Source organism: Schistocerca gregaria, chromosome 1 (assembly GCF_023897955.1).
Source record: "Schistocerca gregaria isolate iqSchGreg1 chromosome 1, iqSchGreg1.2, whole genome shotgun sequence".
NCBI lineage: Eukaryota > Metazoa > Arthropoda > Insecta > Orthoptera > Acrididae > Schistocerca > Schistocerca gregaria.
Window position 1 is genome coordinate 655,483,611 of NC_064920.1, and position 17,574 is coordinate 655,501,184.

Sequence of the window (17,574 nt, forward strand, 5' to 3'; positions counted from 1 at the left end):
TAAAAGTACGCTATAATATTTGCCTCTTAATAGTCACACTGTGTTTCAAACATGTCATCCTAAGTTTGCCGTGTGGGCAGCTTTTGACATACAGCAGTCTCATCCACACACCTTCCTGGAATAGTGCAGTTGTGGGGGAAGCCGGACACTGCACAGAACTGGTTATGCTCTTAGAGTGCGAGCGTGCTCAGGGGGACAAATCTTGGCCAGGTCTAAACTAAAAGAAACAACTAGTTTCTTCATAAGCTTGTGACTATTCAATAAATAAAGCACAATGCATTCGCATCTAACTAATCACAATCAGTGTTTAACATTGACAAACATAAAAGACACCATTGTTATGGTGGAAGACAAGCAAAGATGATTTTTTGTGTGTGTGTGTGTGGGGGGGGGGGGGGGGGGGGGGTGAGAAGTTGCAAACTTTGGAACAATATTCCTAATCGAATATTTGGACAGAGATTTTTTTGTCATTGTAGGTATCAAAAAGCAAACTGCCTTTGACAAACTGTAAATTATAAGGAAATGGTATGGTTAGCTAGGACATACCTCCATGGCCCAAAATTCTGGGATCTGTCCCTCGTTTCTATGTTGTGAGGGATCCACTTGCTCCTCCATGGGGAAGGAACTAATAGTTGTAAAAAATAGGATAGTTTTTCTACTTTTAAGTGTGTGTATCAGCCACAATGCTCACACATTCTGTTTCCTCTTAATTTTAAACTGTGTGTCGAATTGGAGAATTTTTTGAAACATGTAACAGCATTCTTCACTAAGCTGGTTCAGACTTAATTTTATCATTTCTGTTATGGAACCCTGTATTTTTTTGTGTGTCGGGTGAGAAGATGCAAACTTTGGTACATTTCCTAAAGGAATATCTGGACAGAGATTTTTTTTTGTCAATTTCGATGTTATTTTCTGGTGACTTATTTTTCGAGTAATGTATATTATTTATTTCTCTTATTTTTGTATTACAATGAAATGAAAATACACCTATCATTACATTATATTTTCTGATATTACACATCACGTTTGTTTAAATTATTGAGAAAACAAAAGATTATGTTAAACCTATTAAAACTTATCAAGTTTAGAAAGAATAATCAAACATGTTATGTTCAGCTGCATGTTGTGGCACAGGATAGTCCACTTTGCTTCTGGTCACAGTTTGATAGTGGATACATCTCACATACCTCGCTTACATTGGTTTCTCAAGATGTCAGTACACTGCAATGCAAATTTTACGATCAACATCTGCATAGATACTCCACAAGCCACAGATGGTGCATGGTGGAGTGTACTCTACACCACTACTAATAATTTCCTTTCCTGTTCCACTCACAAATAGAGGGAGGGAAAAAAACTGTATATATGCCTCCATGTGAGCCTTAATTTCTCTAATATTATCTTCGTGGTCCTTATGCGCTATGTTTGTTGGCAGCAGTAGATTCATTCATTGTTCACCTTCAAATGTCTAAGAATAAAACTAAACTCCATCTGAACAGGCATCGGAAGGCCCAATGGTGCCAACCTACTGTCGTGTTATACTCTCATCCAAAGGCGGCACTGGATGCAGATATGTCGGGGCATGTGGTCAGCACACCACTCTCACTCGTCCTCTGCTTTCATGACTGGGGTTGCTACTTCTCAGTCAAGTAGCTCCTCAATTGGCTTCACAAGGGCTGAGTCCACCCCCTTGCCAACACTGGTTGGCAGAACTGAATGGCCACCCATCCAAGTGCTAGCCAAGCCCGACAGCACTTAACTTTGGTTATATGATGGAAACTGGTGTTACCACTGTAGCAAGGCCACCAGTTCTCTTTTTCAATAGTATTTCTTGAAAAGAACGTCACCTTCCCTCCAGGAATTCCCATTTGAGTTCCTGAAGCATCTCCGCAACACATATGTGTTGTTCGAACCTACCAGTATCAAATCTAGCAGCCAGCCTCTCAATTGCTTCAATGTCTTCCTGCAATCCGATCTGGTATGGATCCCAGACACTCTACCAATACACAAGAATAGGTTGCACCAGTATCCTATATGTGGTCTTCTACACATGTGAACCGCATTTTTCTAAAATTCTCCCAATGAATCAAAGCTGACCATTCGCCTTCCCTACCACAGTTCTCACATGCTCCAAGTTGTTTCACATGAGTGATGCCTTCTAAAACCATGTTGATTCGTGGACATAAGCTTCTCAGTATCAAGAAAGTTTATTATATTGAACTAAGAATTTTTTCTAGGATTCTGCAGCAAACTGAAGTTAGGGATATTGGTCTGTAATTCTGTGGGTGTGTTCTTTTACTCTTCTTTATATACTGGAGTCAACTGCACTTTTTTCCAGTCGCTTGGGACTGTGCTGGGCGAGAGATTCACAATAAATGCACGCTAGCCAGGGGGCCATTGTGATAGAGTACTCTTTGCAAAACTGAATTGGGATTCCATCTGGACCATTGCCAGAGAATACTCTGTAAAACTGAACTGGGATTCCATCTGGCCCTGGTGATTTATTTGCTTTCAGTCGTTTGTCTATACCACAGATGCTTATGCTTATTACTATGTCATCCATACAGAAGTATGTCTGATGATGGTCAGATGACAGTAGGTTTGTACAATTCTCTTGTGCAAATGATTTCTTGAGCATGAAATTTTAAACTTCAGCTTTTGTTTTGCTAACTTCAACCAGCACACCAAACTGGTCACCAAGCGATCGAATGGAAGCCTTAGACCCACTTGGCGATTTTACACAGGGCCAGAATTTTCTTGGGTTCTCCGACAGATCTTTTGCTAAGGTAGTTGTATACTTCATGCACAGATCTTCCCACAGATGCACGAATATCTACTAACCTTCACATTTGTGCATTCTCTTTTGAGCTGAGGATGCAACAGCCTCTGCTTCCTCAGCATCTATTGAATTTTGTTGTTAAACCACGGTGGGTGTTTTCCATCCTTTATCCACTTATGAGGCACATAAGTCTCCAGACTACGAGTTACAATCTGCCTGACCTTTGCCCATAATTCCTTTACACCCATCTTACTGGAACTAAGTGTTGTCAATTCACTCTCCAAGTGATGTACTTACAACTGCTTATTTTCTCTATCTAGCAGAAACAATCTCAGCCTTCTTGCCAGTTTTATTAACTTTCAAAACCACAAGTTGTCATAATGACATCATGATCACTAATCCCCATTTCTATACTGTTCTACACTGACACTGTCGATACGGTCCGACCTATCTGTACCTATAAGATTTAAGATATTTCCATTGCGTGTGAGCTGCCAAGCTAGCTGCTCAAGACAGTTTTCAGAAAACACGTTCAAAAATATTTTGCATGACTGTCTGTCTGTCTGTCTGCCTGTCTGCCTGCCTGTCTGTCTGTCTGTACCCCCCTGCATTGAATCCATAGATATTCCAGTCTATAATCGGTAGATTAGTCATCTCCAACTAGTATTGTACGATTTGGGTATTTCTGCGCTACTGACCATTGATTTTCTTTGAAAGTGCCCAGTGAAAGCATCCAAAAATTAATTTGGTTTCACCTAGACCTGTTATACACAACCAGGTAACTTCACTGTCACACTCAACTTTGACCTCAACAGATATAATGTTTTTGTCAACTGCAATGAATACTCCCCCTCCTATGGACTCAACTCTGTCTTTCCTATACATATTCCACGGCTCGCTAAATATCTCGGAGCTTTCTATTCTGGTTTCAGCCAGCTGTTGGTCCCGAGAATAACTTAAGCTTAAGAATTCCTGGGGGACAATAAATTCAGGAACTTAATTACAAATACTTCAACAGTTTACTGATAAAATTTTGACAGAAGGAGTGTCATTACTATGGAAGCCATCTAACTTTCCTTACTGCTTATTGGCTAGTGAGGGTTCATCAGAGCACCTCAAACTACTGTCTAGCCTAAAAAAAGCCCTCATGTGCACTCCACAAGTACTCTGCTGCACAAGTAGCTGCTTCCTCCGTGTAGTGCATCCCTGACTCATCAAGGGGAGTCCTACAACTCCCCACATGATAACGCAGGTCTACAGATCTGCAACCAAGACTGTCACAGAGTCAATGAAGCCTTTGGTTCAGACCCTCCACTTAGCTCCAAAACAAAGGACCCGGATCAACTCTGGGGACAGTGCTGCAAATTGTGAGCTCTGCTTGCCCCCTGCATCCGAGGCCAGCAGTCTTCATCACCTCCGTCACCCACCTGTATGAACTGAGGATGGCCTCAGAACCCATGTGACAGGTGTTGATGGTGCCAACATTAGCCACAACTTGCAGATGACTGCACCCTCACACTTGATAGCCGCAGGCAAGGTCGACTCAACATTTTGGATGAGGCCCCCACCACACATACTGGATGGACTTTGGCTTTCTTTCCAGCCACGAGTGCTATCTATCTAATGGGCTCCAAAACAAGCCTAACATTGGAGGTCCCGACAACTAGCAAACCCCTCCTCCCATGTGCCTGCTCAGATCCTGCTGAAGGAGCAGCCACCTGTCCACACTTCACAGTGAATGGGCACTCAGATGAGATTTAATCATGGCTGCTTTCCTTCTGATTTGTATCATCTACAGCTAAGAAATTCAGTCACTTGTGACTGCAACAATTTAGGTGATGGAAATATTAATCATTTAATTTTTGCTTGTCCCAAGTTCCAGTAGTGCGGAGAACAATTCCTCGCAGAATTAAGAAAGCTAAGAATATCATTCCCTAAAAGCATTGCTGGTCTTTTTACTACAGAATGATAAGGCACTTCTTAGGTGTCCGATAAGATTGGGTTTTAGTTAGTAATTTTAAAATTTGACTGTGGACCTACAGAGAAGGGTCAATCACAATTTTAATGAGTGGTTAACAAAATTGTTTGCATCTCAAAGAGTTATGACTATGTGAATCTGTGTGTAACCATTTTTTGTAAAGAAAAAAATATTTTTTACTTCCATATTCAGAAATTAAGAAGCTTTTCTTATATTCTCTAACAGTGAAAGAATATTATTTTGTCATTTTTAAGTAATTTGTACATTTATTTGTTTTTGTAAATCAGTTTGTTTTGTAATGTTTGATGGCTGATTAGTGCTGAAGGTATAAGTGTGTCATTGTTGGCTTAAAGCCAAGTAAATAACGGAAAAGATTTTTGATGCCCGGTAACCAAAACCTAATTACCTGTGAAGGAAATGATGAGGAGACCAAAATCCAGGGGTAAATTCCAAATATATCTGCATTCTCTCACAGATAGAGCACACTCAAATATTGCCTAAAATCATATTGAACTGGAGCAACTAAATTGCATGACATCTTCACCAAAATCCATCCCACTGCGTGTCACTGTATGCAGTACAGAGTTCATTGGACCCTCTGCCAGGCACTTTATTATGAATAGCAGAGTAATCACATAGATGTAGATGTAGAGTGAGTGTGCAGGAGCTTACACCAGCTCATTACTACCAGTAACACATCATCATAACATGCCTGTGCTTAATATTCAAAGGATTCTACCATAATCTAAGAGAGAAATTAAAAATTAAAATAACTTTTCCTCACTTCGTCGGTGTATGCTTCAGTATATTAGTGTTAACATTGTCAAGGTCTCAGAATGTTTAACAGAATATACTGCGCAAAATACATGATCTTAAGAAAAAAAGTAAGTGGCACTAAATCATGAAAACATAAAGCTAAAAATCGGTCAGTATATGAAAATGTATGTCAAAATTAAAGTCACAAGTCTCAATTTCATCAGAGGAATATTTTGGTCAAAATCTGAGCTTTCATGAAAAACTGATGGTGTTAAATGTTAGACACAGAAAGATGAAAATTTCTGCCTAACCTCAGTTACATGTAAAAATGATATATATCTGACACCAATAAGTTACCTCTATTAGTTTTCAAGTTATTTACTAAAAACCAAATCTGGAATGAAAATGTCCGTATTCAAAGAAGATTAAGTATTATTTGTATTTATAATAGTAAATTCTTATTACAGCACTTGATTACATTAATGTAATAATACAGCTGCACCAAGTTTCAAGACTATTTTGTAAATAACTAAATTTACAAGGAATCTCAAAATGGCAGTTTTCAGGTCCTGTCGTTCTATCGATTCCATTCTAAATATTCTAGCCAGCAAAGTTTAAATGCAGTCGAGCTAAAACTTTTTGAGTAACTAAAGTACACTTTATATAACAATTAAAAATTTTATAAAAAAAATTAAGAAGAATGTAAATTGTTAAATGACAGAGCTATTAATTAATGTGTGTCTGAGAAAGGGGGCATTTAAATACCACTACCTTAGCCTAGGGCAACTGGTAGCAGATGTTCTTTGGGGGTCCTCTGCACCAAAATTACAGCCAGAGAGGCAGATGGAGGGAGACACTTTGTACTGAGATACCAATCTGTCCACATCAGTCAAACACCTGTGTGCACTGTGTCTTGGATGAAGTCAGAGCTAGGCAGACTTGAATGCATTTTCTGTAAAAGTAGGAAGTGAACTCACAAGGACTGTATGCTGTCCTGGATCACTTAGCTTTCACGGAAGTAACTGTTTGTGTGTAGCCTTGCAATATTGACCAAACAATGTGGCAAGTGGCCAGATCATTTGCCACTTTTAATACATGCAATTAACTTTTAGTCATTAGAAGTAAGGGTGACGGACCATTTTACTTGGAACTTCCCGTAGAAGTTCGCAGTTGGTATATTAGATAGGATACTAATACTTATCTTTTGTGCATGTGAACTATTACTAAATATATCAATCAGTTAAAACTCCTAACTTTTATTTATAGTCATAGTTCCTGATCTTGCTAAGTAAATAACAAGTAGGAACATTTTCTTTCAGTTAGCGCAAAAAGTAATGTGGACTTGCAAACTGGAAATTATGGTTAGTATGCTCTCCATCGGTTTCAGGCTAATGGCAATAATAGTTTTCAGGCTCCTGTAAATGGCAAAGGTAGGTGCAAAGCATGCACAGACAATTTAAGTGTCTTTTCATAATGGCATAATGAATTAATGACCATTTAGAATATTTACCCACTGCTCCACACCATCTTTTCCCACCACTGTTTTTGCTGCTCACCCAACCCAAGCTCCAAATTGTTCTGGTTCTGTCTTTCTGCCAATTCTACTTCTAACTCCTCATCATACAGGTCATAACTGTGTAAAACAGAAGTGCAAGATCCGTCCATGAACTCATCTACCACACATCTCTCCAACAATGTTAAAAGCATAGCTTACAGCATCACAGACATGGCCAACTTTATTCTACTGTGAATTACGCACAGAAGCACCATTTGCCCACCAGGATGGTTACTGCAAAATTATGGGAAATGTCAAGGTTGGTCACCCTGTCGCAGGTAGCATATATCGAGTTTATCCCTAGTTAAACTTTACAAGTCTCATATATCTTATTTTCATCAGTACTGTATTTATTCCTTCCTTTCTTCCTCCTCACTTTCTTCAGTTCTTGCCATCTTGTATTTTACTCTCCTTACTCTTTATTCTTCACTTAAGGTTTACCTTTTCCTCCTCATATTAACTTGCTATTCTACAATGGCTCTCCAGTCTCAACAGCCTCCCTCCATGTCAATAATTTCAATCAGAAGTAGTTTATTAATGTCTTCAAACTTTCTTCCCTAATTTTTATATCATTCTGAATTATGACAAACTTATCCCTTTCTTTTACATTTTTAAAAAATTTGCTTTCAATGTCCTTTCCTTTCTCCTCCTCCTTATCTTCAGACAAAGTAAGCCTGAAAGTTTGAGAATTTTTTCTGGTCTTTGTATCACATCTCACTATTTTACACTTCTGCCCCAGGAATTTTAGATCTTTATTCTTTTTATGATTTTATTTTACCATTACACTGTAATAAAAAGAATAAAATTGTCAGATGCAGAGACTCTTCTGCTAACCACCTACTGAAGAAGAGCCATTATTGTAATCTATAAAAATGGCAGGCACAATGATGGAAATATAGGTTTTCTTTCACTCATATAAACGGTAAAACTCACTGCAAAGCTTAGTCATCTCACCAACTTAAGTGGTAGATCTTAATCAAGCAGGTGCCAACTGATAAGGCGGTAATTTTCACATCTGACAACACCTGCTTTTTCTTTGGGATTGGAATTATTAGATTCTTCTTGAGGTCTGAGGGTATTTCGCCTGTCTCATACATCTTGATCACCAGATGGTAGAGTTTTATCAGGACTGGCTATCCCAAGGCTGTCAGTAATTCTAATGGATTGTTGCCTTGTTTTGGCTCGGGTCTTTCAGTGCTCTGTCAAACTCTTCACACAGCATCATATCTCCCATTTCACTCTTCATCTACATTCTCTTCCATTTCTATAATATTGTCCTGAAGAACATCACCCTTGTATAGACCCTCTATATACTCCTTCCACCTTTCTGCTTTCCCTTCTTTGCTTAGAGCTGGGTTTCCATCTGAGCTCTTGATATTCATGCGAGTGGTTCTCTTTTCTCCAAAGGTCTCTTTAACTTTCCTGTAGGCAGTATCTAACTTAACCCTAGTGATATGCACCTCTACATACTTACATTTGTCCTCTAGACATCCCTGCTTAGCCATTTTGCACTTTCTGTCGATATCATTTTTGAGACGTTTGTATTCCTTTTTGCCTGCTTCATTTACTGCATTTTTATATTTTCTTCTTTCATCAATTAAATTCAATATCTCTTCTGTTACCCAAGGATTTCTACTAGACCTCATCTTTATACCTACTTGATCATCTGCTGCCTCCACTATTTCATCCCTCAAATCTACCCATTCTTCTTCTACTGTATTTCTTTACCCTGTTCCTGTCAACGGTTCCCTAATTCTCTCTCTGAAACACTCAACAAGCTCTGGTCCTTCAGTTTATCCAGGTCCCATCTCCTTAAATTCCCACCTTTTTGCAGTTTCTTCAGTTTTAATCTACAGCTCATAACGAATAGATTGTGGTCAGAGTCCACATCTGCCCCTGGAAATGTCTTACAATTTAAAACCTGGTTCCTAAATCTCTGCCTTAGCATTATATAATCTATCCGAAACCTTCCAGTGTCTCCAGGCCTCATCCACATATACAACCTTCTTTCATGATTCTTAAACCAATTGTTAGCTATGATTAAGTTATGCTACTTTTACTACTGTGGTAGACAGGGGCTTCATCTCTGTCTTGGCCACAATAATGCGTTCACTATGCTGTTCGTAGTCGCTTACCCACTTCTATTTTTTTATTCATTATTAAACCTACTCCTGCATTACCCCTATTTGAGTTTGTATTTATAACCCTGTGTTCAGCTGACCAAAAGTCGTGTTGCTCCTGCCACTAAACTTCACTAATTCCCACTATATCTAACTTTAACCTATCCATTTCCCTTTTTAAATTTTCTAACCTACCTGCCCGAATAAGGGATTTGACTTTCCACGCTCCAACCCGTAGCACGCCAGTTTTCTTTCTCCTGATAACAACGTCCTCTTGAGTAGTCCCCACCCGAAGATCCGAATGGGGGACTATTTTACCTCCGGAGGAGACCATCATCATTTCACCATACAGTAAAGCAGCATGCCCACAGGAAAAATTACGGCTCTAGTTTCCCCTTGCTTTCAGCCATTTGCAGTACCAGCACAGCAAGGCATTTTGGTTAGTGTTACAAATCCAGATCAGTCAATCATCCAGACTGTTGCCCCTGCAACTACTGAAAAGGCTGCTGCCCCTCTTCAGGAACCACACGTTTGTCTGGCACCTCAGCAGGGTCCCTTAACATGATGGAAATATGCTTGCCATGACAAAACTAGCGTGGATGCTGTGGAGTAGTCATTGTCTTCAGAAAGAAAGATACAGGAACTGCAATAAATTGGGGGAAAAAACTGATTCAGGATCCAGGCTTCATTCAGTTATTTTATTGATCCTAATAAAAGAAGCTACGATATAATGAAAAGGTTAGTTGCTACTCACTGTATAGTAGAGATGTTGAGTCACAGATAGGCACAACAAACTGTCAGAAAATGAGCTTTTGGCCAACGAGGCCTTCATTGGTAAAAAAAAAAAAAAACTGGAGACACAATTGGGTGGTAGGGGTAACGAGAAGGCTGGGATAGGGAAGGGGAGAGATAGCAGGGTAGGGGTGATTGACAGTGAAGTGCTTCTTGCGGGAGCATGCAGGGACGAGGTGGAGAGATGGTGAGGCAGTTAGGTGCAGTGAGGAGGTTAGACAGTGGGCCTCAACCTTTATAGTCTTAGTCCTTACCCTCCAGCCCCTTTCCTGTTCTCATTCTAGCACTACACAGTCCTCTATTGTACCAATGCACTGCACCCACAGGGTTTTTACCTGCCTCCTTTACCGCTGATCTGCCCCCCCCCCCCCCCTCCTCCAACCCCACTCCCCTGTCTAACCTCCCGACTGCACCTAGCTGCCCTACCCTCTCTCCACCTATGTCAACCCTGTATGCTCCCACAAGCAGCACTTTACCATCCTCCACCCACAGCCTGCTATCCTTCCCCCTCCCTGCCCCAGCCTCCTCCTTACCCCCACCACCTCGTGGCATCTCTCATCATGTACTGCTGCTCACAGTGTGGCCTCGGCAGCCAGAGACTGCAGTCACGCATGTGAGAGATGCATTTGCTTGTACATATTTGTGTGTGGTGTGTGTGTGTGTGTGTGTGTGTGTGTGTGTGTGTGTGTGTGTGTGTGTGTGTGGTGGGGGGGGGGGGGAGCACAGAGGGTGGAGAGTGCCTATCTGCAACTCGGCGCCTCCGCTATATGGTGAGTAGCGACTGTCCTTTTCATAATATTGATACATTCCATCCTGGATTTTCCACTGTTGAAGCTAAAATGTAACATTTATTTCACTTCCCTATCCTGACTTTGCTCTTGCTGTAATAACATTAATTCTTTTTTAGTAAAGGTCAAAGATATTCTCTCTTTTGTTATTCTCTGAAGGATGAAGGATAGTTTAACCTTCAGGCTAACATAACAGGCTAATGTGACAATAGACTGTGAATATACTTCTGCCATGATACCACCACCACCACCACCACCACCACCACCACCACCAACAACAACAACAACACCAACACCAACAACAACAACAACAACCACCTAGCAGAAATGAGTAATTGGCTTCAACATGGCAGGGATCATAACTCCATCACTTTTGGTAATAAATGAATCAACCATCTTCAACTAAACTTATTCTGGTAACTGACTAAAGTGCGCGTCATTTATGTTGGCGGCCGAGTTTAGGTTCGTTCTGCGCATCTGACATCACAAAACACAGTCAGCCAATGAACAGAGAACGACGTTGCCAAATCTTGACTCCGGTGCAGAGCATGGACGAGTGTCTTCAGTTTTAGAAACGTTCAGTCATAAATAAATTAATAGAACAAAAGCAATGTCTTGATAGTAGACTCTTTTATAGAAAGTTTGGAAAAAGCATTCTTCATACCAATTGCTTCATATTCTATTAATTAATTAAACCAAACAAGCAATAAGACTCCTAACTCAAGCGATAGCAAGGAAAGGTGTTCGTATAAATCTCAAGAACCGCTTTTTCACAATAAAGAACAGCAGTAAGTGTTTATTCCCTATTGCACTTTGACGAAGTGTGAGTAATTCATAGCCATACCAACAGTGTTTGTCAGTATTTTGCGAGACGTGTTAGAGTTCTCATGGTGTTCTATAGCAGGATCAGCTGCATTAGCGTAACGGTTTAGGTACTGGACTTCTACATGACAGGTTACGAGTTCAAACCTTGTGTGATGCTTAATATTTTCATTATTTAAAAACAATATCGAAGTGCCTTATTTCACGAATTATATTCGTTTGAATGCAATTTTTTTGAAATTTCTAGTGCTTTGTCTCTTTATTAACCCTTTCGCTGCTGCAGACACGTACTCCCCGCATTCCGCGCTGTGTGCGATTTTGTCATCACTGCACTGCTCGCCTGTGCAGACACATGGTGTCCCCACTGCTTTGTCACACTTATCATTTGATTTCACAAAAACTATTTGGCCCAAAATTTGATTTTTATACGTCTTCTTGACTGATACCTTCTCCCCATAAATGATTTAATTTTGTGTCGATGTTCAACGCAGTTATTATGCAGCATTAAAAATAGTAAACCATTGCACAAAATTTTGAAGAGTTTGCAGAGGTAAAAGTCCATAGAGTATACTTTCCGTATGGGCGATTTTAGTTGCCACAATGTTGAGAATGAAATGTGGACAAGATACCTAAATTTCATATAAAATTTACTGCAGAACAATATCTCATTTAATGTAAGTACCACATAGGTGTCATATGTAATATTGAGAAATATTCCGTCTTTCGTGACTGTAATAAAAGTTTTATTTACACCGGACGCGTTTGGCTTTATTTTAAAGCACTTCAATCAATGAAAGGTATGGCACATACACAATGGTACTCATGTTCTCTTTCTTGTTTTTGTTCCACAGTCGCAGTTTTAGCAATGGTACTGAAATATATTCCTCTTCTGCAACTGTAATAAGTGACTTATTTAGACCAGACGCGTTTCTCTCTTTTGAAGTATCTTCAGTGGACAGTATTTTGTCTCCTCCATTGCCAAGTCACCTTTCGTAGTTTTGTGCTGCGGTAACACAATATTCAACGTTTGTGTTGGCTTATCAGTGTTTTAGCAAATAAATGATGTTTGTGTGTGCCACACACAAAAATTATAGTTGACATAGCTCTGAGCACTTCACTGATAGACGGTATATTCAAGTCCTAATGTTTTTCTAAGTTCACAGTTTTGTTTAATGTATTTTGTCTACTTCCTTTTGATTGATTGATTGAAGTGCTTTAAAATAAAGCCAAACATGCTCAGTGTACATAAAACTTTTGTTACAGTCGAGAAAGACTGAATATTTCTCAATATTACATACGACACCTATGTGGTACTGAAATGAGATATTGTTATACAATAATTTTATATGAAATTTGGGTATCTTGTCCACATTTCATTCTCAACATTGTGGCAACGGAAAGTATACTCTATGGACTTTTACATCTGCAAACTCTTCAAAATTTCGTGCAATGCTTTACTATATTTAATGCTGCATAATAACTGCGTTGAACATTGAAACAAAATTAAGTCATTTATGGGGGGGAAGTTATCAGTCAAGAAGATGTGTAAAAATCTAATTTTTGGGCCAAATAGTTTTTGTGGAATCGAATGATAACAGTGTCAAAGCAGTCGGAACACGATGTGTCTGTACAGGCGAGCAGTGCAGTGACAAAATCGCGCACAGTGCGGAATTCAGGGAACACCTCATTGTAGCAGCGAAAGGGTTAATGCGGCCATGTGGCTTTACTTCATAAACTGTGCGCTCCCCGATAAACGTTAGCTTGCGAACTATGCTATGCTACGGCCCTGCTTCTATTGGCGCGTGCGTCATGTGCAACTAGCAACGCAGCAATCTCCCGGGTATGGACGGACATGCGCGAGCCGCCAAGAAAAGAATTGAACTATAGTTGCAGGTTCTACCTGCCACAGCCAACAATCCTTGCTATGCTGTCATGCTACTCTGGTGTTGCTCCTGGAGAACAATCTACTGCACCCATCTGCGCAATGGGCAGGTGAAAGACCTTCCTGACATCACACCTGCACTGGCTACTCTCACCTGTAGTGGAACCTGGAAAGCCAACTGGGCCAAAGTCTAGAAGAGTCCCCTACATATTATACAGCCACACTGATGATTCAAAATGTTCCTTTACAACAGTTCATACCCAAAGCTTTCATGGAAACTTAAAATTATGATGTAAAATAAATACGACAGGCAAATTGCAACTCTAGCTTTATAATAGTTGTTTAATTAAAGTGAGTTAAGATAAGAGACAAGTAGTCAGTGATTCACACAATAACTGCTATCATTTTTATTATTATGTGACTTCTGAAATTTTCCCGGCGTATTTGTTCTTCTAATAATTTCCGGGTATGCAGCCGGATCCCGTCGACATTCTGCCACGATATTTCGGCCCAGAGACGTCCGGCCATCATCAGGTGAGTACACAACTACTGATTTTTATTATTAACTTTTACTAACCTGATCTAGATAATTCATGTACGATGCTGCACGTCTTTTGAAGGCTGACACGGCAGGATGCATCTTAGCGTGAAGTGAGAAAGCTGATGCAGGAGAGAGTGCCATGCCCTTCCACAGCTCAGTGCGACTGTCAGACAATACACCTGAAAGCTACTAACAAACAACAGAACTGAGGACTGAATACATAAAGGAAATAACATACCAAACAAAACGCAAAGTAAAAGATATTTTAATATTGCCTATTTTAAGGCTGTGAGGTAGTGATCGTTATATTTGAAAAGTAATAATTGGCAGAATTCAACTGTTTTTTGACCTACACACAACTCTACAACATATTTCGAGACACAGTGCTCTCGTCACGAGTTTCTCATATTCAGTTCATGAGGTTAAAACATTAAAACGCCTACCAACACATTTGCAATGCTCATAAAATAAATAGAATAAAAACACAATGGACTGTGGGGTCTTGTCCTACATTACTTCTGCCCATAGTCATTCCACCTCACACCAGGACATATCCTACACACCTCACAAAGTGTTGACTTAATATTCTTGCTACCCACAGGTGATCACCACCTGGTGTGTGGTACTCTATGAGATTTGACAACTATGGACAGAAGTCAAAGATTTTAAAGTAAACCGAAGATTTGATGGTAACTTTTTAGTGTTTCAAAGCGAGGAGTGAGTTTGAGAGTCTGATGATGAGAGCACTCTCTCTCGAAAAGCACTGTTAAATTGTATGTAGGATATAAAATGGACGACTGCTACCAATTATTATTTTTAAAAGACATTGTCAAAGACTTATCTACAAGCAAATTTACTTTAAATTTTTTTGGGAGGTGGGCAGATTTTCTTTATTTAGTGGCAAGTCTTTTTCATACTATGTGGCTGGCACTGTACGTTGTTGCAAAATATATTTATGTTTGTTTTATTAGATCTATCTAAAACTAGCAGTCAGTGTACTATTCCTGAAAGTCAGATAAACTATGAGTTTTTGGGTAGGTTAACTATCACCTCTCCCTGGTGGCTTTTCATGTTCCTCCTGACTAACACTGCCAACAAGGAACATTATTTGTCTACCATTTGTTCACCATTTCATAAGAAATGACCCTTGGCTTCGAGTTCCTTGAGACACAATCACATATTGAGCATCAACATGATGCACCTTTCCTAAATCAACTCCTTTTGTCATTTGATACGTAAACAAAATATTTTGATTGGAAAGGAAGTGACAACATGTGGAAATAATTATGCGAAAGTGAACCATATGGACTTTTTTTGGGAACACTACTCAGACCGCATTTTCAAGAACGATCTCCCGTGCACAGTTTAAAGATACAACAGTTCTCGATTTACTGTCAGATTTTCATTGCTTTCCAGTTACTCGTTTTGTTGTAATAATGGAAACTACTCATACGTTTCACTATTAGGTGAATTACAACTGTGGTGTCACCGCCAGACACCACACTTGCTAGGTGGTAGCCTTTAAATCAGCTGCGGTCTGTTAGTATACGTCGGACCCGCATGTCGCCACTATCAGTGATTGCAGATCGAGCGCCGCCACACGGCAGGTCTAGAGAGTCTTCCTAGCACTCTCCCAGTTGTACAGCCGACTTTGCTAGCGATGGTTCACTGACAAATTACGCTCTCATTTGCCGAGACGATAGTTAGCATAGCCTTCAGCTACGTTATTTGCTACGACCTAACAAGGCGCCATGATCAGTTTCTATTGATACTGTAAATCATGTACCATCAAGAGCGACGTTCGTCATTAATGGATTAAAGTTAAGTATTCCACCAGTTATGACCGTTTTTCTCAATTCTAATTCCCTTGTCATGTTCCAGACCTCACGCCAGCCTGCGTGAGCTAAAACGCGTGGATTTCGGCCTCCTGTAATAACACGGAGTTGGCTCTCCTGCCAACCACAACATTGGCAATGAGGCACAACCACGTTCTTATCGATATTGCCCTGATTTACTTGTGTAATGGCTTCGCCACAATCTTCAGATGTACTGTCCAAATTTTATCGCTTACAGAATCAGCAGACACAGGCCTTACTGGATGCCCTTGGACAGCTCGTCCGGGGTCAACGTGCGATGCAAAACGATGCGGCGGCAGCCGCTTCACCATTAACGCAGCCACAACACCCTGTTGCATCAACTTTTCGACCTTTTGATGCTGCACTGGAAAGCTGGACGGAGTGGTCACGCCAATTTGGATTCCATCTCGCCGCCTACAGAATTCAAGGTAACGAGCGGCAGCTTCAGTAGGGGTGACCACGTACCGTGTGATAGTCAAATTATTTCCCCGCTGAGACGTAGCAACTCTGTCCTACGAAGAAATTTTGTCTGCATTGGATGCATATTTCAAAGAATCAGTCAATGTAGTTGCGAAATGGTATACCTTCTTTCGTACAAAACGTACGGCAGGTCAGACTAATCGGGAGTGGGTTGCAACCTTGCAAGGCCTTACTAGGGATTGTGCTTTTGAGTGTCAATGTGGACTCCCTTATTCAGATACTATGATATGTGATGCAATTGCACAGAATGTTTCTGATGTTCGTATAAGGGAACAGATTTTGAAACTAGTCAATCACTCCCTTCAACAAGTGATGGACATATTGATCGGCAAGACACACTTGACTTTGCTCAGGAATCATTTGAAACTTCGCCAGCAGTGTGTCAGGTTAACCGGCCCGCTGGGCGAGCTGCACGGAGCAGTAAATAGCCCTCGCACCCGGCCGCGCCGCTGCCGCCAGGCTCTCAGCCACGTGTGCTGCGCCAGCAAGCAAATGCAGTGATCAAATAATGCCCGCGGTGTGCTACTAAACATTCACATGAGAATTGCCCGTCACACCAAGCTATTTGCTTTTATTGTAATAAAAAAGGACATGTTCACAGTGTTTGCCAGAAAAAGCTCAGATCGGAAGCTCAAAACTGTTCCAGGCCCTTTGCTTCGCGCCGGAATCGAAATCGAACCATGGATACTCAGGCTCGCGAAACTTCGCCCATGGAAATTCATGTAGTCCAGTCTATTCCGCCCAGTGCCACTCTCTCTAACAGTGACTGTGTTCGTCCCAAAAATAGTGTGCATCGACATCGCCGGAACTGCCATCAAGTCGCAAGTGATTATGTACCAGTGTCAGTTCACGTTGCACGAGACAGTCGCTCTTGTCGTCAGCAAGACAATAAACTTTTGTAGACTTGGACATTAATGGCAAAGTGATACCATTCCAGCTCGATACCGGAGCTGCAGTTTCACTGATCAATCAAGACACTTACAAACTGCTGGGCACACCTCCGTTGCGAGCCGCAAATGTTAAGTTAACTAATTATTCCAGTCAAGATATCCCTGTGTTAGGACAGTACAGCCTTCTTGCAACATACAAAGGACAAACAAAACTTGTGTCATTTTACGTCTTTCGTTCTTCTTCTGCAGTGAACTTGTTTGGTTTCGATTTATTTCAGTTGTTTAACTTGTCTATAGTAAATCAGGTCCTATCAGTGAACCAGACTGTGCCTTCA

The 17,574-nt window shown here is 40.5% G+C and overlaps 1 protein-coding gene across 1 annotated transcript in view; it reads right to left on the reverse strand.

The window, feature by feature from the left end:
* The window catches only part of LOC126361426 (protein phosphatase 1 regulatory subunit 21), a 211,721-nt gene that overhangs the window by 27,577 nt on the left and 166,570 nt on the right, over window positions 1-17,574 (reverse strand). The window contains exon 11 of the mRNA XM_050007789.1: window positions 14,050-14,199. Coding sequence (XP_049863746.1) covers window positions 14,050-14,199 — 150 coding nt within the window. The remainder of the gene's footprint in view (window positions 1-14,049; window positions 14,200-17,574) is intronic.